At 31.8% G+C, this 22,838-nt stretch overlaps 1 protein-coding gene across 1 annotated transcript; it reads left to right on the forward strand.

Moving 5' to 3' along the window:
• The first annotated feature begins 1,661 nt into the window (after nucleotides 1-1,661).
• On the forward strand, nucleotides 1,662-22,054 carry LOC145333806 (uncharacterized). The gene is made up of 6 exons (XM_080179046.1): nucleotides 1,662-1,750; nucleotides 2,935-3,003; nucleotides 3,731-3,814; nucleotides 14,986-15,070; nucleotides 16,124-16,170; nucleotides 21,482-22,054. Exons 1-6 carry the CDS (start codon nucleotides 1,693-1,695, stop codon nucleotides 21,562-21,564), a joined length of 426 nt encoding a protein of 141 aa, XP_080035172.1. The 5' UTR covers nucleotides 1,662-1,692; the 3' UTR covers nucleotides 21,565-22,054.
• The last annotated feature ends 784 nt before the right edge of the window (nucleotides 22,055-22,838 follow it).

Raw genomic sequence — 22,838 nt, forward strand, 5'->3', positions numbered from 1 at the left:
TGAAAATAGCCCAAAAACGGCTATACAGCTGAGCAAACAGCCATTAGCCATTACTTTTCCAACTTTTTGTTCCATTTTGGGAAAATAGGATTACTCATGCCAAGTTTTGTAATGAAATTCGAATTATAAGTGCCATTTGTGCATTGATTACGTGATGGTTGCCTTAACCCCCCCCCCTTAAGCTTAACTTTTTGTTAAATTTTGAAAAACAGACCTATCAAGGATTACACATGCCAATTTTCATAACAAAATTTGGATTAATTGATTATGGGATGATTGCATTAACCCCCCCCCCCCCCTACATATGTATGAGAGCTTCCTCATGTCTCAATTTACTAATTAAAAGTTGTACAGTACAGTTGTACAGAATATTTTAGTAAAGTCTGGTAATTAATTTATCTAAAAATAGATAGCATGTAATTATCTGAATTTGTGACTTGCTTATATACACCCTACTTAAACACCCCCAACCACACTTTATTTTAAGGGGTGTAAATTTATTTCCTTTACACCCCCTTGGAATTTATAGAGGGGTGTATCTGAGGGTGTAGGCTCTAGTCAAGAGGGTGGACATGGGTGGACACCTAGGGAGGTGTATCCACCCCCCTTAATTTTACAAGGGTGGTGTAAACAACCCCTATACCAACCTTTTGCACGTCTTTGATCTTAACTATACTTTCAGAGTCCATAAGAGTCCATATTCTACAAAAATTATCTTCCTAAATTGATATATAATTTTCGGGGTGACGTGGGGTGGACTAAACATTAAAATTTTATGGAAAAAAAGATATCTTTAGAACATTCATGACTTGAAATTATCCCCCCTTTGTACTCAATACGCATTTTTTATTCTAAGTGCGTCAATTTTGCGTCTAAAGATACCCTTAGTTTAAGCATTAATTTCTCCAAAAAATGATGAAAAAGATAAAATTTTTTTTGATAAAATGATAAAAGTATATGTAAAATAAAATAAACAGCAAAAAAAATTATAAAATTGCGTTAAATAGAACGAAAATTAGAACGTTTTGTATGCCTTATAAAATGCGTATTTTTCATGAAAATTGTTACGATTTCGTGTGTTGAGTAAAACTTTTATAAGTTTCCCATTTCTATAAGTGAGCGAGCCGCGGTGATGGGAGTAGACGCATATGTACTTATTTTGTATCTACGTTACTATGTCAAACATTCCCTTTTCTTAAATTCGTCCACATTGGCCTTAAAAGTGCAAAATTTTAAATTTATAATTCAAATTTTCTTATTAAATGCGCGATTTCTTCATTAAAGGGCCTGTCCTTTCATTATTTTTAAATTTGTATCTTTCCATAAGAAATAGATTACAATTTTGTCCTAAATTTTATATCTAGTCTACTGTGAAAGGAACTTCAAGACAACCCCAATTTTTAAGATTGTTGTTTCTAAGGATGTTTAAATTACGACTAGGACACCAAAATATAATCTAATTTAGGACTTGATTCAATTGTGATTTATTGTAATAAAACTTCTTAAAACAAGTTAAAGTAAAAACACATGTGTTATGTTCTTAGCCTAACTTTACTAAACTAAGAAATTAGTTGTACTTGTTTAAACTGTAAGTTATATAACTTTATAAGTATTACTGTCTACGTTAAAGTTAAAGAAAATGTTATTAAAGTAACTGTGAAACACACATACAAATATTTTTTTAGATTTAAAATGTCTTCGAGTGAAATTCAGAATATTTTTGTATTTTTACTATTGCTCACAGTTATAAGTAAGTTTTTTTCTATGAAACAAGGATGACAACATACATAAAAGCGAAGCTCTAAAATCAGACAAAGAGAGAAACGAACATTATCATAAATATATTTGTATATAAAATTGTAATTTATAATTAAATTATTAATTTGTTGCCAAATTGCGTAAATACAGGATACATGACGCACGAGCTTTTGTTTGGGCTTGACTATAGAGATACTCGCTCATAAATTGTAACTTGTTTTCCTAACTGGTACAGGAATCATGATGCCAGTTTTTAAATAGACTAAAAGTGCTATCCCTTACGTACGGACCGACCCTAGTTAAAGAAAAGCTACGCTTAAAGAAAAAATATAGTTTGAGTTTGATTATGGAAGCTTTTCTAAATTAAAATCATTTCGTACGTCCATCCGTTTGTAATTGATGTCATATTCATTCACACGCTTGCAACAGCTAACTTATAACCTGACTAGCGGCTTCGCCCCTAGCCTCTAGGGGCTTTGCCCCAAGAGGTTTGATGAAACCAATTTTTCGTATTTTAGATTTAAAAGCAAATTTTTAAAATAATTTCTTTTGGGGGGAATTTTTTTTTTTTGAGGGGGGTAGTCGATCCCACTATTTTAATTTTAGTTTTAAAAAGAAAATTTTTTTTGAGGGGGTATTTTTCATTCTTTGATAGGGTTGGGGGTGTAAAAAAAATAGTTATAAACCTTCCCGGGACCTATGAAAAGCTACCCTGTAAAGAAGAACCCGATCGGTTCAGCGGTAAGCGAGATCCTTCGCTACAAACAAACAAACAGACAGACAAACAGACAGACAGACAGACATCGTTCTACTTTGTATTATAGATTATTTGTAATTTAGTCTTTGATAGCCAAAGACGTTGTTTAAAATTGTAATACATATTTATAGCATCGTATCATAGACAACTTTCCGCGGATATAAAAAAATACTAAAAGATTAAAACCTGTTTGTTAGCACCGAGGGACCGAATGCCCAGTGCGAAAAAACAAATATAAGTAGATAAAAAAATATCTTTTCAGCATGGTTCCGGGCCTAAGAAAACTGGTTTTATTTTGATTTTAATATCCGTGGAAAGCTGTCTATAATACGAGATAAATAACTATTATTACCATTAACGTTAAAGTTTCGGAAGTAATAAAAATAGCATTAGGTATTGATTATGATATTTTTGTTTAGATGATTTCAGTAATTGTTGTCCAGATTCCATGAAATCAGAAGGATGTAGAATAGTAGCAGCAGGAACAGGTACCGTTTTTCCAGTATGGCTAAGAAACCGATTAATATCCGCTGGATTAAAACTGATTCTCAGCCACACTGAAAAATCATGTATCGTATTATATATCCAGTTTTCTACGAATAAAAATAAGTACAACCATAATATTAAAACCAGCTTTGTTAGCCCGTCCTTTTTGAATCTGCAAAACTGATTTTAATCTTGTAATTGTACATTTTTATATTTACAAAAAGCTGTTTATTAATAACTATTAGTTACGTGGCTACTCTATAGAATGCTAAATTGTCAAAATGTTTTTGGATAAATTAAGCTAAGATAATCAAAATTTAGTAAACCTTCATCTGACAAATTTTTATCTAACAAGGTTCGTCAGTCAGCTACAGTTTTATGAAATTGTATTGTTAGATATGCAAATATTTTTAAAAAGATGATTCATTTTAATTTTTTAAGAATTGATGTTAACCCCCGATTATTAGAAACAAACCTTTTTGGAAACAATTCCTCACTTTTGTAAATCCATAGAGTGCTAAATAATCGATATTGTATTACTTGGATGTTGCACCAGATTTTCAAGTAATCTGAAAAAGTGGTTAAAATAACGATACACTCTAACCACCTCCACCCTCCCCTCATACTGGATGAACGAACTGACCAATAATTAAAGTCCAAATTAGCAAATTGACGATAAATCTTTCCCCTGTAAATTTATCCATTTGTATCCTACATCCATTATTTAAGGTGAACTGGAGTGCCTGTGTGGTAGCGGGTGTAAAAGAGAATTTCCATTCCATTCAAAACAAGAATGCCAAGAGCAGTTAGCAGGTAAACAATATCAATATATGGGTGCTTTCCATCAAAGTACCAAGAGGGCACAAAACCCCATCCCACCTTATTTTTAAAATTCAAATAAGCATGGATATTCTGAATCTATTTTAACCTAACCTAGAAGATGATTAAAGACGTGATACGATAAAATAGCCAATGAGAGGTCAGTATACATTGTAATTGACTAATAGTAAAATTTATGCCGGGCTCTCATTGGTTATTCTATCGTATGACGCCATAATCTTTGGAGGGACTTTAATCATCTTTCTAACCTAGGGTAAAACAACAGATCTATAGTATAGTATAGATGTATATACAAACTACCTCCCTTCATTTTTCAAAGACCTCTTTCGTCTGCTTCTAAATTATTTTCTGATATTTGGCTGTGTTAATATAATTGACACCATCATTGGTTGATTTTCAATGACCCAATAGGAAGGTTTAACAAGACGCGGTTGCGATGGGGAGATACTGTTATTTAACCCTTTCTCCCCTCTAGTGTTTTACTCTAATGGTAAAACACCTGACAAACCACCTAAAACTCAAAGTTAGACTTAAGATAAAACAATATAGTGGTAGTTTTTTGTTAGCAAAGTTACTACTTCATGATATACTGTTCGTATGTATGATATTCTGGCTGTTTCCGCTGTTTTTAAACTGATTTGTTGAATATTTATGCTTTTTCGTCATTTTTAAGGTCCCATGGACCACTAAAACAGAAATCTACAATAAGCGTTTTTGTGTTTTGACAAATTTCTTTCAAGTGCGAAATCTTCGTGTAAATAAAAAAGTAAAGAATGTGTAATTGAACATTTTTCATCGGTTTTTAATTATTTGCCAATAGCAATTTGAGATAATTTCCAGCAGTTCTTTTATCTATAATTAATAAGGCTATAAAATACAAAATGAAAAATGATTTTGAATAATTTTTCACTGATGACCTTTTCTTCAAGTGCCAATAAAATGCTTTGGAAAATAGCTTGCAAGAAAAATAAAAATTACTTAAAGTCTGATTCTTAAAATAATTTATTTTTTATTTTTGTAAGGTATAATTTGTAATCTATAAATATATACATTTTAAGTAATGATTTATAATTAGGGAGTCGTATATCGTTGTACTCTAAGATTTATTCCAGTATGGCCTCGAAATCGTTTAATATCCGCTGGAATAGAACAGTTTTTCAACAATACTAAAAAAATCATGTATAGCATCGTATTACAGACAATTAAAAATGCAGTTTCGTTTGCCTCGAGGAGCAAAAGATTTCATCTTATAATTTTTCAATTTGATATCCCCGGAAAGCTGTTTATAATATGATGCGATAAATAATATTAACACTTCCTCTTTCTTTTTATTTTATGAGCTTATTAATACTGCGTTTCTTTTAATTCACAATTCAATTGTCCTTGTTTTTAAATGACTAAAATTGGTTAATTTAAATCTATTCTATTTCCAATTTATTTTCATGACTAAAATTTAATTGAAGGAACGGACTGATTGAAAAAAATTTGGAGATTGAATTTGCTGTCAGCTTGACATTTTATTATTTTCCTGCCGCCTCCCCTGATATATCAATTAGTTCTGATTAGATTATTCTACAAGTTGGTTAACAAATTTAAAATGTTAATAGGAGCATATTAATCGTGGATATAGAATTTACGTGGATGTTATAACAAGGGTAAAATAGTCGTCAATTTAGGCTGCTATCATGGACATCATTTATTTGTCATTTGGTCATCCCGTAGGGATGGGGTAAAGGGGGTGAAATAGGGGATTGTAGCCATTTACAAGATTCACTTTTTTAGAGTACATGATAATCTGGAGTAATATCCAAGTAAAGATAAATCCAATTGGGTGATAAAGGTTGCAAAGTCTGATATAATAGGATAGAGGATAGAATATCAGCTATAATATTTATTTCTAACATTCTATTATAGACAACTTTCCGCAAAATTTTAAGATTAAAACCAGTCCCGAGGGGGCGAAGGCCCGGGCTAACAAATCTGGCATTAATTTTATGATAATAAGATCCGGTTCTAATCCAGCGTATATTAACTAGTTTCGAACTTTTGATGCCATACTGGAAAAAACTTTTAGAGCTAGTATAGAAAAAATGTGTGCTTTTATCACTCTTTTGAAAACATTTATACTGTAAAGAAATAATGAAGGTTGTTATTTGCAATTAATTTGATAGTGAAATAATGAAAGAAAAACAAAAAGTAACAAGTGCGCTTTTATCCATAGCAATTTAAGAATTAATATTAAAAATGTTTTTTAGTCATAAGAATCTTCCTGAAATATTCAGGAGCATATCTCATACCTAGAGGAGCTGTTTAATTATAAATAGACGGAGAATTTTAAATTTGATTATTGTAGCCGAATCTATCAAGAAAATTACTTAAAAGTTTATTTTTAACATAGAAATCCTATCTTCGCTATGCAAGTCGAGATTTATAAACTGACGGGAAAGGTCAGTTATAAAGTACTACTGGCTACGCCCTTGAGACCTCTAGGGGCACTTGAGGAAGGGGGAGTTATTATATTTTTTTTATTATAGATTGAAATCAAAAAGAAAAAAAATTGCTGGAGAAGAATTTTTGTGGGGGGGAGGGGGAGGGGAAGACGAAGAAATTTTCTCAAAACAATTCTGACGTCATAAAAATGAGGGATGAGGAGAGGAGAAGTGGGCAAGAAAACCCCTAAAAAAGATATGGATAATCCCTAATTTTTATGACGTCACATGCTGATTTTTAGATGAACTTTCTTCGTCTTCGGGGGAGGGGGGTTGAGAGAAACTGCCCGCATTTCTTCCTTATATGGACAAATTGGTAAACCAATTGATATTTACATTACAATCTTCAAACACAAAAAATGTATTAAATCTAAAGAAGTGATAGAAACTAATCGTTGAAGAACAGTAGGTGCGTGTTTGAAATGCACTGAACTAATTAATTCTGGCAAATCAATGATTATCTACCCAGGGAGAGGGAGGGGACAATGGGCTATTTTTTACACTAGTCCCCAAAGTTTTATAATAAATAATTGGTTGGTTTATGTAGTAGTGTGTTTCAACCACTAATTGTAATCTGTAGAAGAAAGGGTAATTTGTGTATCATCATTGGGGATGTACATCGATTTGTCTTATCCCTTCAGATCCCTGTTATCTACCTATCAACATTTGCATTTTTTCACACCAGTAAAAACAAATATCTATAACCTTGCAATTATTAATAGATTCACAAACGCTTAGCAAAGTTACTTCATAATTAACTTTGTCTGTCCGTCCGTTCGTTAGACCGTATCGATAATAAGGATAGGTCACGCATCAAATGTCATATAAATATTTTGAAAAAGGATACCTGCTTTTATATCATATTTAGTCTTATGTCCTTTTTTATACCTCATTTATTTGTGACAAATGTAAATAATGCAAATAAAAATGGCTCTATAATTTACTGCGTCCGTTTGTCAATATTTTGTGCTTCACTAGTTATGGTTTTTGTCATCCTTGCTTCTTGGGAAATCATCGTTCATTTTTATAGAGACTCTATAACTCACTTTGTATTGTAAGTAGCGGCTCCATGGGAGGGGCAACCTTCCCCCCATTTCAATTTAAGTTTTAAAAATGAAAAAATAATTTAGGGGTGGGGGTATCATTTTTCTATTTGGATAGTAGAGATACTCTCCCCAAATTAGTTATTTACTTTCTATGGACTAATAAGAATCTTTCCTATAAAGGATAACCATATCGGTTTAGCAGTTAGCAAGATCCTTAGCTACAGACAAAAAAGCTTACTACTTTATATTTTAGGATACTTTGAAGGAATAGGTATTTCTCCCATCATATTATCATATTATAAACAGCTTTCGATCCGCGGATATAAAAACTGATTTTAATCTTATGATTTTTACATTTTTATATTCGTAGAAAACTGGATTTAATTATACGGTGATAAGTATTATTTTTCAGTATGGCTGGGACCCGGTTATAATTCACCGGATATTAATCGGTTTGTTCATCCGTCCATCCGTCTTTCTGATTAATCTCTTTTTTTTTAAATAAAATTTTATGTTATTTCTGTACTTTTGGAATTTATTATCCTTGCATTTGACAAACAAATAAATTGTAAAGAAAATTGGATAAAAACAATGTAGTTATTTCATGATGTAATTCTTTCACACTTAATGTTTTATTTTATATTTTTTTATTTTCCCGTATTTTTGTTGTCAATTCTGTATTAATAAGGATGATAATATTTGGGGTATAAACCTTTTCGTGGCAACGCCTCTTCAGGGGTGATGTTAAATTTTCACAGTAGCTTTTATAGATTATTTTATGTTAGGATAGGCTAAGTTGAGCCAGGTGCCCGCAGAGGCTAGAAATAGGGGAAAAGCTGCTGTGAAAATACGACGAATCGCTCCTTAAGAGGCGTTGCCACAAAGGGGACTATACCACAATTTTTTAATAAAAATGTAAGAAAATTTTTGTATTGCGGTATTGTCAATTAATCACTGTTTGTATCATTTTCGCTAGCTAGATCTTCTATTTTAAAAATACTTTATATCCAACTAACTACGTTATAATTGCTCATAGATATATGCAGATATGCCTTACTTATGGTGTAGCTATGTTACACATTGAAATTGTCTGATACCAATTAATTTAATTTCCAAAAATGATTGATTTGAGTTGCGCAGCTACTTTATAACAAGGTTCTGTCTGTACGTTACGCCGTCACTATGCAACAAAGTCTGTTCGTCCAATTAATTCAAGGAAATATCTATATTTATCTGTTCTTTTTTAGTAGCGAAGCTACTTTATAATTCCCTTTGTCTGTCCGTCTGTCTGTCAGTCGTCACGCTCTGAGTGAAATGTTATTTTCTTCTTTCTATTTACTACTTCAGATAGACTTCTGATTTAAAAAAAAGATTCCTTTTTTTATAAAAGAGCATCCAGTATAAACTCATTTGGTCCGTCGGTCTATCGATCATGCTACAAAAGACTCAACTTGTTCGTTTGTCCATCCTGGATATTTTTGCGCTTTTTTATCATTCTTTTAAACTTGTTAAAGGAAAAATGAATGAAATATTTTAGTGAAAAAAATAACACCGAATGAATATTTTTTCTACGAAGCAATATCATTTTATTGTTTTTATTTCTACAGACAGAAAAATTTATTACTATTTCTTTTTTTTGTAGTAAAGTAATAAATTGTACATTAAAATAAAGTTTAAAAAATTCAAAATAAAAGATTTTCTTCATTTAAGTTCGGTCCGTTCGTCTGTAGGGGAAAATGTCAAATCAAGGCATGTCAAAAGTCGTTCTATGGGGAACCTTCAAATTAAGCAATTTTATGGAATATTAATACTTTTAAGGCATTAAAAAGGCAGTCACATTATAAATGTTTAAGGTTGGTTGTCATATTGTCTCATTTTGACAGGGATCTTAAGGGATAAGACAATGGACGAAAAACTGATGAACATCCCCAATAGAGATAAAAAATAAAATCCTTTTTTTTACAAAAGAATTAGTTAAGCAGTTTATGCACTACTAGTTTGGAAATAACCAATTAAAATACGATAAAAGTAACTGAAGTTAATCAGCTAACGTGGTTAAAAAACTTTTGGTGCCAGTATAATTTAAAGCCCCATGTCCCATCCCTCCCTGCATTTTTACGCATCATTTTTATGTATTTTTACAACCTTTTTAAAAAATCTTATTGTGGGTCAGTTTCTCTATTTAAACATTGAAAATTCTGTGGATACTCAAACTGTTGCCTCGCAGGGGTCTTAAGGGAAGATGATTAAAGTCCCTCCACACAAATTATGACCTCATACGATAGAATAGCCAATGCAATGAGAGGCTAGTATACACTGTAATTGACCAATGGTAAAATTAATGCTGGCCTCTCATTGGTTATTTTATCTATAATGTCATAATCTGTGGAGGGACTTTAATTATCTTCCCTGAAGAAAACCCCTGCGAGGCAACAGTTTGAGTATCCACAGATTTTTCAATGTTTTAGTAGAAAAACTGACCCACATTTAGAATATTTTAAAAATGTTGACAAAATACATAAAAATGAATTTAAAATGCATCTTCGTCTTAAGGGATAAGACAGCAGACGATAAATTAGGTATATGTAAACATCTCCAATGCAATAATGATAAACAAAATTACCCTTAATTTACATTATATATAATAGTTATTGTTAGAAAACTTTCGACTCTGCTCTTTGAACCAACCAATCAAAGTTTAATAAAACTTTTCAAAGTTTTAACCCAACAATGAATGCGTTTTTAAAATTTTGGGGACAATTATAATATACAGTCCAATGTCTCCTCCCTCCCTCCCTGATGACTCGTGTCAAGAAACATGACAAATAAATGAAAATAAAAACATCCGGTTTATCTATCTATCTATCTATATTTCTAAATAGATAGAAATAACAAGAACCATTATGTCCATAGGTAAATAAAATGGAGGAAACTGGTAAAATTATGAATTTAAGTTCTGTTAAGATTTTTAAGTCTGTCCGTCCGTCAGTCTGTCTGTGTCTCTATTGAGCAAGTGTGATTTTCTCGGCTGCTATTATGATAGATTGCTAGTTTTTGTCAAAGAGCATCTAGTATACAATTTACTTTATCTTTACGTCTGTCGGTCATGTATCAAATGACATTTAAATATTTATAAGGTTTTCTATCCTCCTCCATCTTCTTTTTCTTCCCTGATTTTATGAACACTGAACATTTGCTTTATAATTAACGTTGTCCCTTTGACTATCCATGAGCTCTTTTGTGCTTTGCTACTTATTATAGATGTTGATCTCCTTGTTTATTTTTAGATTATAAAAGTGAAGGATAAACGGACATTAAGACTTGTTTATGGACATACTTACATTTTTAGGACTTGATTATATTGAACTTTGTTGTCCCAGGTATCAATATACTCAAAAATCAGATCAATAGGATAATCAGATCACACAAAAAAAGTAAATAAATCAACATGTTTAAAATGAACGTATGGACATTCTGGTGATGATTATAGATTTGATACGATTTCTAAATCGTACCTAACTTCTACGGGAATCACCATACAAAGTTTGAAATCGATATGACAATTCTAACAGGCCTAAATTAACGAAAAAAGCTTTTCGTTCCGAACGGACGGACGGACCGACCCTAATTATAGAAAAAGGAAAAAAACATAACTTCTGCTACGCATTATTATGATAATCTCTAGAGTTGCTGCACTCTTGACAAAGCTTCCTGAAAAGGAATATTGCAGACAGATATTTCAATTTTTATAAACTATTTCCTTGCAATAAATACAGGGACACATATTCTGAAAACACAATTGTTTCCTAAACTTTAAAAAAAGGAAAAAAATACAGGGTGTTTTTTTTTAATGAGTTAAAAGTATTGCTTAATTTAACCCACTTGCCATTGACAGAAATTAATAATCTATATCTTAATTTCTTCATTGATGTGGGACATTTTGTATGAGAAAAAAATATTTAGCGATTTTCAACAAATTCTGCCTTAAAAACCGGTTTTTCAAGAGTACCTATATTTGGAAGATTTTTAAATCATGACAAATTTCAAGAGTATGCAAAAATGCGTACATTTTTAAAAATCAAATTGCGCGGCTTGTGTTAATAGTAGAAAAATGTTATGCATATCGTTAGAATCGTCATAAACTCTAGTTTTTAGGTGTTTAAGAACTATTCCTGTGCTACGTATAGTTTAGGAGCTACGTGGTAAAATGTTCCAACTTACTTAAAATTTTCAACATTTCTCACATTTTCCAATGTAGCTTCTATACTACAAATAGCATGTATGTGGTACATATATTTCCAAAAACTAGAGTTTATGACAATTCTAACGATATGTGTAACATTTTTCTACTATTAACACAAGCCGCGCAATTTGATTTTTAAAAATGTACGCATTTTTGCATACTCTTAAAATTTGTCATTATCCAAAAATCTTCCAAATATAGGTACTTTAGAAAAACCGGTTTTTAAGGCAGAATTTGTTGAAAATCGCTAAATATTTTTTTCTCATACAAAATGTCCCACATCAATGAAGAAATTAAGATATAGATTATTAATTTCTGTCAATGGCAAGTGGGTTAAATTAAGCAATACTTTTAACTCATTAAAAAAAAACACCCTGTATGTCAAAAAGTGAAGCAACACGAAAGTGTAGATTCAACGGGGGAATAAAAGGGTTGTTTATTTCACTATATTCCTAAGTTTTATAATAGGGGTAATTTTATTGGCCATCGCCTTATCCCTTTAGATCAGTGGATTAAACCCCCTTTCCTTAAACAAATTCTTAAATATATCTTAATTATACTCCCCCCAAGATAACAAATTTTCCCAGAGTTGGTGGTGCAATAGGCAACCCTCAAAAGTCTTTTTGGCGCTTAGCGCCATGGTTTACAGCCCTTTTATAAATCAGAGGAATTTTAGACATTTCAAACCCCAAAGTCGAGGGAAAATATGTTTGGAAGGAAGAGGGGGGGGGGGGGAGTCGGACAGCCGCCTCACACCAAAAAACTTGACTCCTTAGACAGAGAATCCAAAATTAAAATATTTATTGTCCATTGTCTTCATCCTTTTGTGCGGACTAAACTGTCAGTCTGGGGAAGAAACCAATTGATCAATTTATCATGATCAGGTCTAGATCTTGTCAAAACACAACCAAATTCTAAATTCTTCGAAAAATACAAGGATGGGACATTCAAACAGGGCGCGGCAACCTCGTTGGCTGTGTGTGGCTTAAAAGGGCTGAGGTTGTACAAATAAAAATTTGATGGCTTTGACATATTGCTTTTATTAGCCGCGAGCCTTAATGCGGATGCCGAGTTCTGCTTTTAAAAACTCTGAAATCTGATAAAATTGTTTTTTCTTCAACTTGAGTGTTTTAAATAAAGTGTGTTACCTTTTTTTATGTTTTATTATTATTTGGCCACAACTTGGTCAAAATGCTCACAAATCAGACCTTTTTCGACCGAAGATACTCAAATGTTTCCTTTACAAGCCCAAGTAATCAGTTTTAAGATATCTTTATATTTCAAGGAAAATTGATGAAAATACTAAAAAACCGCAAATTGGGGTGTTACCTTTTATATGCACAGATACCATAAAATCAACAGAAAAAATACTTATTTTTACTTTTCTGTCATTTTTAAAGTTTGATTCTGTTAAATTGGATATTCTTGAAGGGATTTATGCATTGATTATACGAAAACATAATATTGGACAGAAATTAATGTATTTCAAAGAAAGAAATTTTGGAAAATAAGAAATTCGACCTCTATCACTTCAGAGGACATTTGCCAACCTCCAGTTGATAGGATATAGTTAAATACTTGTTAGCAATAATAATTAGCCCAAAAAGTAAAACAAAATTTTTTTACTATGGTAAAAAAATGATAATCTAAATCTTAATTTTGGGGATGATGATCTTAAAGACGGTCTTGCTGTTGGTGATGACGACCCAGATGGTATCCAAATACATGAGCATTATGACAACTTATCTATTAAACTATGGTCCGATTTTTGTATTTGTAGCATTCTCCAATCAAGAGAAATCCCAAAACATACAATCATGGTTTTTAAATTCTCCAATTCATAAGGTAAATATAGTAGTTTTTAAAAGATGGTTATATTTCTTGTTGCAACTTTTAATTGGAGGCTGCTACTAATACAAAAATTAGACCATAGTTCAATAGATGAGTTGTCATAATGCTCATGTACTTGGATACCATCTGGGTCATCATCACCACCAGTAAGAGCGTCCTTCAGATCATCATCCCCAAAATTTAGATTTAGATTATCATTTTTTTACCATATTAAAAAACTTTTTGTTTTACTTTTTTGGCTAATTATAATTGCTAACAAGTATTTAACTATATCCTGTCAACTGGAGGTTGGCATCTGTCCTCTGAAGTGATAGAGGTCGAATTTCTTATTTTCAAAATTTTCTTTCTTTGAAATACATTAATTTCTGCCCAATATTATGTTTCAGTATATTTCAATGCATAATTCCCTTCAAGAATAGCCAATTTAACTGAATCAAACTTTAAAAATGACAGAAAAGTAAAAATAAGTATTTTTTATGTTGATTTTATGGTATCTGTGCATATAAAAGGTAACACCCAAATTTGCTGTTTTTTAGTATTTTCATCAATTTTCCTTGAAATATAAAGATATCTTAAAACTGATTGATTGGGCTTGTAAAGGAACCATTTGAGTATCTTTGGTCGAAAAAGGTCTGATTTGTAAGCATTTTTTACCAAGTTGTGGCCAAATAATAATGAAACATAAAAAAAGGTAACACACTTTATATAAAAAGACTATACACAATTAAAAACCCACAAGTCCAGTGAAATTTTTTAAGTGTCTGCTATATCCTCTTGTTTTTGTTCGTTTGTCCTTCCGTCTGATTATAAAGCTTTGCTTTTATGGATGTTGTCATCCTTGTTAGGATATACATAACTTAATTGGAAATCTTGCCATATTAATGGAATGTAATAATCTGCAGAGAGAGGGGACAATGGGCTGTTTATTACGCGAGTCCCCAAAATTTATTATTAATGTATTCTTATTTGTTGTCTTAACAATTTTGGGAACTACAGTGAATTTTGATTAGTTGATTCATTAAGTTTGGTGTTCAAACATTTCAACCAAAAGGGGTAATAGACAAAAAATTTTAATAAAATAAAACCTGACAAATTCACCGAAGGCTTTGCTAATGTCAAGCTGACAAAAATAAATTTTTAACATATTATACATAGAATTACCATGGACAATAAAAAAATGTTTTTAAAAATGAATATCTTTGAAATAATTGGTATTATTTGTAATTTTTGAAACTCTTTCCAATAATTTTATATATAATTGTCAATTTTGTTATTTGGCGAAGCATTTGATGATATTTTCGATTTTTAAACAATTTTTTTTAAACTTAAAAAAGATTTTTTTTTGTCTGTAGTTCTTTTCAATAAGGAATACACATATTTAGTGAATATTATCGTTCTACAACTGTTTTTAAGCCTTGAAACACACACCTTTAAAGATTTTACCCGCAACCTACTTTTCCCTTTATCGGCCATTGTCTTAACCTTTTAGATCACTGACTAATCTGTGTATTCTAGATGGAACGGATAAAGTAGATGCTTGCCTAAAGAAGCCATGTCAAAATAATGGAGTTTGTGTTCAGCTAAAATTTGGTGGTTTCAGGTAAAATATATAATACTAGCGGCTACGCCCCTAGAAGCCTCAAGGGGCACTTAAGGTAGGAGGGGGAAAAGTCGACCTCATTCAATTTTAAATTTTCGTTTAAAAAGAGTAAAAAAAATATTATTTTTTTTGAGGGGGGGAGGGGGGTGAAGACACCCTCCCCAAAAATAGTTTGAAACCTTCCCAGGACCTAAAAGAAGCTTCACTGTAAAGGAGAACAATATCGGTTCAGCGGTTAGCGAGATCCTTCGGGACAGACAAAAAACGCTTGCTACTTTATATAATAGGATAATATATAAAGTAATAGGCTTTTTGTCTGTAGCAAAGGAACTCGCTAACCGCTGAACCAATATGGTCCTCCTTTTTATGGAAGCTTCTTGTAGGTCCCGGGATGGTTACATTATTATAAAAAGTCTAGGTATGGTTTTAGGCTATTTTTGTGCCCATCCATATTCCAAGATGCTTGGGGCGCAGCCGCTAGTAGTTTCAAAAAGGAAAAGCAAAAGAAATTTTAAAGTTTAGTTTGAAAAAGAAAATAAATAAATTATTTTTTTTTTTGGGGGGGGGGGGCAATTTTTTCTAGTGACGATTTCTCTTGGTAGGGTACCCTCTCTTAAAATAGTTATGAACCCTCACAGGAACTAAAGAAGCTACATTATAAAGGATAACCACGGTTAGCGTAATCCTTCGGTACAGACAGACACTCTCAGATCCTGTTACTTTATCATAAAGATATTGGGTTGTGAAGCTACTCTTCAAGTTTTACATATTTATCAGTGAGTCGGCATGTTTAAGTGTAAAAGATTTAGGTGAAAGATTGGAGATATATAGATTATATAACTAACTCTCTCTTTCTTTTCATTGTTATGATAACAGATAATCTGCTCCACTTTGACCGTTTGTCTAAGCACAAATTTTTGCTTGGGTACTTATAGATGTTGCCATCCTTGTTTTTTTAAAATAATTTTTCAAAATTTACACTGCGGGATTATTTCGAAACACTAATATAAAGGTAGCGGGTTCGAATCATATACAGTATTGTTTTTCTTCTAGATGTGAATGTACAGGAACAAATTTCTACGGTCGGAGTTGTGAATTAGGTAATAGTTTTTTATCATATCGTATTATAGACAGCTTTCCACGGAAATAAAAATTATAGGATTTAAACCAGTTTTGTTACCCAGAAGCTGAAGGAACGGGCTAACAAAACTGGTATTGATTTTATGATTTCTATTTTGATATTCATGGAAAATTGTCTGTATTTCGATGCTATACATGGTTTTTCTTTTCTTTTTGTTTGCTTTGTTACTTGTGACACAGTGCGTATGAAGGTGCTTTGACTTTTGTGTCAGAACCTAAATTGGGACATTGTGCATTTCATTATCCTAGGTTAGGTAACTTCATTTCACTTTTCAACAAAATCTAAAATGCAGCCGTTTTTGAATTAGATTTGAAAATTTCAAGTTCAATTTTCATCCACTAGGAGTTACCGCATAATCATGACAAGAAAAGCAAATATTATTAATTTATAATTTTAAACAACATTGCTTTTATAAAGTCTGTCATAAAACCTTTCTATATATGATATATTTAAGGCTGAATTTCCGTGACCTTAGCAAAGCAACTGATAAAAATGGCCCAATTTAGGTTCTGACACAAAAGTCAAAGCACCTTCAAACGCACTGTGTGGGTATGTTGAAAACCCTGTTTTGCTTACTAAGGTTTATATGAGGGTCTAATCAACTAAGCAACTTTGCACATAACTTTAGTAAAAAGGTGGGGTTACAAAAATATAGATAAAGTAGTTGGGTGCATGTCTATTTGTTATTTAATTAAGAATCATAGGATAAGATCGAAGCTTATATTTTACCAATATGATTTAACAAACAGTAAACAAATTGTTAACCTAAATTAGTAATGTAGACTATAAGTGGATATTATGACAGGGGAAAAATTGTCGTCAATTTATTTTGCTATTTTCCATGTCATTTAATTGTCACTTCTTTCATCCACAGGAAGGGAGTGGATAGGGTAAAGGGGGGAGGTGTCATTATTTTAGCCCGCTACAAAATTCACTTTATTAAAGAATATGGTAATCTGAAATAAGATACAAGTAATAATAAATCCATTCCTAGGCCAGCTTTTCTTCAGGAATAAGATATAGCCAAAAAGCGAAATAAATTAAAAATAGCGACAGATGAAAATCACTCATAGGTTTTGTGATTTTTTTCGAATTAACTTCGTTGTTGGTATAAACTGACTTTTCTTTCTTCTAAGACCATCATACACAAACAAACAAACACCTATACAATACACAGATTTTTATGTTTCCTCAAATTACTTTTCTGTTCCAATGCTCTACCTATGGACATGATTTTCCTTTTAAATTTTTATCACCACAAACCCATATATACAAGAAACTAAGTAGTTAGGACATGTAGCAAATAAATAATGTGCAAAAGTAGTAGTATATGTTTGTCTCTGTATTCATTAAATTTGAATATCTTGTTCATTTTATCACTTATAATTTTTTTAGGACAAAAAAACTATTAAAAATATGTAATTTTCTGTCGTTCTAGGCAGTAATTGGATGTCTATCTTACAAAATATGTTTGTCTATTTTAATAAAGTCTTGTGTATATTGTCAAATGATATAATTTTTTATGACTCCTTTTATTAATATCCTTTCTTGTTAGAGAGCTTAAAGAGAGGGGTGTTTATATAATTTAGCCATGGTTTGTTTGGCATATTAGCATAACCAGCTGTTTCTCTCAAAGAACCCCTTAATATCTTTAATATGACATGTTAAGTTAGGTTAAATTGGGCACTGGGTAGCCCAGCAGAAAGAAGGATTTCAGAGCTCAATAGGCAATTTGAGGGAAAGCACCACAAAACTTTAAAAGCTCCTAGTTGGCTTTCTATAGCTGCTAAAATAATTATTGTCCTTGTTATTTGTCTACCCTGTGAATAAGTAGGCCATAAAGTGATGTTGTAACAACTATCGGCTACGCCCCAAGAGGCCTCTAAAGGTACTTGAAGTCGTGGGGTTGAATTCGACCCATCCCCCCCCCCCATCATATTTATTTTAGTTTAAAAAAGAAAAAGTAAAAAATTCAACCCCCAAAAAATTGTTTTTAATTATTTTTTAATAAATTTGCTATTTGGATAATATAAATTACTCTTTACATGGTATGAACCCAGGCAAAGCAGTTGAGCAAGAATAACTTTTTTTATTGCAGTTCTTTGAGAAGTTTTTAGTTTTAGTGCACTAGTAGTAGTACTGTCTAGGATAGGTACATTTATTCTGTAACAAAATTATAAAAATCAACTAGTCTTTTTACATGTTGATACATATTAACTAAATAAAAGATATTAATTATGTACATTAGATTTAATAAGTCAACCAAAACAAATTTTTACAGTAATTTAATCATTTTTTTTAAAGAGCGCCATTTTTTAGCTTAATTTCTTAAAGTTGGGTTGTAGTCAATTGCTCTTAATAAGTCTAATTGTTCTTAATTAAGAACATTTTGACTTAATAAGAGCATTTGACTACAACCCAACTTTACGAATTACGCGAAAAAAATACCCTCTTTTTACTACCTTAGTTTTTTTGATTAAAGAACAAGGACATTCATGTCTATAATTAATACAGCTACAAATAGAAACAGTAAACATTAAATTGCAATGTTTATACAGCTTAGAATTTCTTTATTTAATAACATTTGTCTTTGTGTCTTGGTATAATACAGAAAGTAACATACAACCAACACACACACACATACACCACACTCACACACACCCCACACACACACATACACCACACTCACACACACCCCACACACACACCACACTCACACACACATACACCACACTCACACACACATACACCCCACACACACACATACACCACACTCACACACACATACACACATTACACACACACACACACATACACCACACTCACACACACATACACCCCACACACACCTACACCACACTCACACACACATACACCCCACACACACACACATACACCACACTCACACACACACACACATACACCCCACACACACACATACACCACACTCACACACACATACACACATTACACACACACACACACATACACCACACTCACACACACATACACCCCACACACACACACATACACCACACTCACACACACTCACACATACACCACACACACACATACACCACACTCACATACACCCCGCACACACACACACATACACCACACTCACACACACATACACCCCACACACATACACCACACTCACATACACCCCACACACACACATACACCACACACACACATACACCACACTCACATACACCCCGCACACACACACACATACACCACACTCACACACACATACACCCCACACACACACATACACCACACTCACACACACACATATATTCTTAGCTTCTAATAGAGTTAAATTAAAGAAACCCTAACTATCTTTATATATAAAAACATATAAAAGTCAGTGAGAAAGGGGAAAGTGGGCTGTTAATTACACTAGTCCCGAAAGTTTTATAATAACGTTTTTTGATTCGTTGGCTTAACAAATTTGGGGAATTAAGTGTGTTTTGACTGGTTGGTTTATTATGTTGGATGTTTTAAACCTTAAACGGATTTGGAGTGTCATCATTGGGGTGTACATCAATTTATTGGGTATTGTCTTATCCCTTTAGATCCCTGAATAAAAGTTCACTTATACACCTAATCTTCTTAGGGAGGAAGGGAACATTGGACTATACTAGTACCTAAAGTTTAATAAAACACGTTCTTTCATAGGTTGGCTTTAAAAGTTTAGGTACTTTTATGAATTACTAGCGGCTACGCCCCTAGAAGCCTCTAGGGGCACTTAAGGTGGGAGGGGGAAAAGTCGACTCCATCCTAATTTAAATTTGAGTTTCAAAAGAGTAAAAAAAAATTTTGGGGGGGAGGGAGGTGAAGACACTCTCCCCAAAAATAGTTTAAAACCTTCCCAGGACCTATAAGAAGCTTCACTGTAAAGGAGAACAATATCGATTCAGCGGTTAGCGAGATCCTTCGTGACAGACAAAAAACGCTTACTACTTTATATAATAGGATTGATTATAAGTTGGTTTTAAATTTGGGTATCAACCAAAAATTTTTTTGACCAATAATTTAATTCCATAAATGGGTTAATTATGTTTAACATTATTGTGGATGTACAGTACGCTCGTTAGTCAGAGAATAAATCCCCTAAAAGCTAACTAAATTTTAAAGCAGCCGAGACAAAACATTTTTATTATTTCTCTAAAACTCTAATGTGTAATGTTCTTCTAATGAAAATATATGGGTTTAAAAAGTTGAAATAATTTCTCTAAAAATTTTAACAAAATTCTGCATAACACAATCATCTAATTTGTGTTTAAATTAATTTCAGAGAATAGCTAATTTAAACGACAACCTATTTTTTTACATTTTAAGTTTTTAGGGCAATCCTATATAGAATAAGAAGCTCAGCAACAACAAAAACTGACGTCCAATTTTATTTTTATTGGGGGGGGGGGGCACGCTATGAGTCATCACTCCCCTTAGACATTCTTGCTGTAAGGTCAACATTGCGTAGTTACTGTATTGTTTTAAAACAGCGTAGACACTATATTCTTAACTATAGTAAAAAGGAACTGAGTTTTTATTTAAAAATGGTATTTTTTAGTTGTGTGAAACCTAGAATAAACGTTTAGTAAAACCTTACAGAACACATTTTGCATTAAAAAATATACGAAAGAAAGTTTTTTTGTCGTTAACTATTTCCGCATGCTATAACCAACAAATAATTACTTCAGATGTTTAATCCATACAGCTACCTGTCCGAAGCAGTGGAGACCATTTTTGTCTGCTAGCATATTCCTATAGGTTCGTTTGTAGGGACTCGGCTGTTTATTTTTCCAACGCTATTAGCTAATTTCTGAGATGGGTTCTTAAAAAAGAATGCCGCGTTTTTTCGACATTTTTTCGACATTGATTGATTGAACGAAGACGATATCTTTATACAGAGTATACAACTTAAGAATTCAAAATTTTAAAATTATTATTTTAGCCATTTGTATAATGTCTAAAGCAACTCTAAAAAGATGCACTAATTAATATGCAGCAAATATGGATTGAAGATAATTTGTTTTTCTTCTATGAAGGCCGTACCAACAATAGCGAAATAATTAAATAAATAGTTGTATACTCTGTCTAGTCAATAAAACAATCAAGAAACGCGGCATTCATCTTTCAAAAACCCATCTCGGGGACCCAATACAAATTCAGGACAGGGTATCCACCCTGTGGATATATAGCTGCCCCCTCTATTCTTTAACAATAATAGATAAATCATGTAAAATATTTGAATTTTTCAGAATGTCCGAAGCGAATGGGAAGAAATGCTTTTGAACTGGAGAGTAATATTGAACCATATCCAGTAGAGTGTATGATAATTTAAAAACATTATTCAAAAAAAATAAAAATACATATCTTTTCCTTTTAACATTATGTAGTTATAACAAGTGGAAAATGTTTTGATATACAAAAGTGCTTTAACTAATGTTATCACTTATTCAATGTTGAAAAATTATTTATGATTATTAGTTCATCATTTCAATAACTCTCATGGATAGAATGTAAAACAAATGTTTTAATATAATTACAAACAATTTTTTTTCTCTTAAATTCAAAATGTCTTATTAATTTTTTTCTCGGTTTCATTGATCTCAATACATACCCAAAGTCATAGGATTTTTATATATAGTATATATGAATAAAGATTTTTTAGATTTCATCAATTTCAAAATACTCATTACATACCTAATATGTAAATTATTAAATAATCTTTTATTTGACTTATTAAATTAAATCTTTCTGATGTTATTTCTGAATAATTCAATATTATAATATGTATAATTATGTATTTTTAATAAATAATAATAAATGAATATTTTATGTTCTTGTTGTAGTAATGGATATAGAATTTGTGGATATATTGACAGGGGGAAAATTGTCATCAATTTAGGTTGATAATATGTCAAGTTTGTTCATACAGTAAGAGGGTAGGGAATGGGGTGAAAGGGGGGTTCCGTTATTTTAGCCAGCTGCAAGTTCCACTTTATTTAAGTTCATGAAAGTCTGATGCAACATCCAAACAATATCGATTGTTGTAGTGAAGATATTCTACATGTTTGTTGAGTTCATCAGTTTTGCTTCTTTTGACTTAAAATCTTTCAATAAACCATGAACCCTTTACCATCTCAGCTCCTGATGGGTTTAAATTTTTTGTGTAGTATGTATCCCTAAATTCCGACTGTAAAGAGGTCAAAGTAAAATATTGCTTTAATTTTTATGTTCTATTTTAGTTTTAAATAATACGTTTCGTCGTTTCCCTTACATTGTTAAAAAGTGACTCACGGACAGACAAATTTAAATATAAAGTAGCTTCGCTACAAAAAAAAATATAAAATAATGCCTTTTTAAACCATTTTTCAAGTTTATTCAATAATATTAACAATCAATATAAAGTGTAAAACAATTGTATCAAAAAGATTTTATTAAGGCACTCGTATAAAAATCATAGAAGATCATTAGGAAAATTTAATTGTAATTAAGGACAATTATGTCCACAAGTAGCGAAGCTATAATAACTTAAATTAATTTTTAATACATTATGAAATGTTATAATTAAAAATAATAACCCTTTTCAACAAAAAGTTAATTATTACGGTT

Source organism: Acartia tonsa, chromosome 12 (assembly GCF_053477335.1).
Source record: "Acartia tonsa isolate MP-2025a chromosome 12, ASM5347733v1, whole genome shotgun sequence".
Classification (NCBI taxonomy): Eukaryota; Metazoa; Arthropoda; class Copepoda; order Calanoida; family Acartiidae; genus Acartia; species Acartia tonsa.

Coding starts and splice junctions, on each gene's coding strand:
- LOC145333806 (XM_080179046.1), top strand. CDS start 1,693: ATGTCTTCGAGTGAAATTCAGAATATTTTTGTATTTTTACTATTGCTC. Junction 1,751..2,934: donor ACTATTGCTCACAGTTATAA/GTAAGTTTTTTT, acceptor ATTTTTGTTTAG/ATGATTTCAGTAATTGTTGT. Junction 3,004..3,730: donor AATAGTAGCAGCAGGAACAG/GTACCGTTTTTC, acceptor CCATTATTTAAG/GTGAACTGGAGTGCCTGTGT.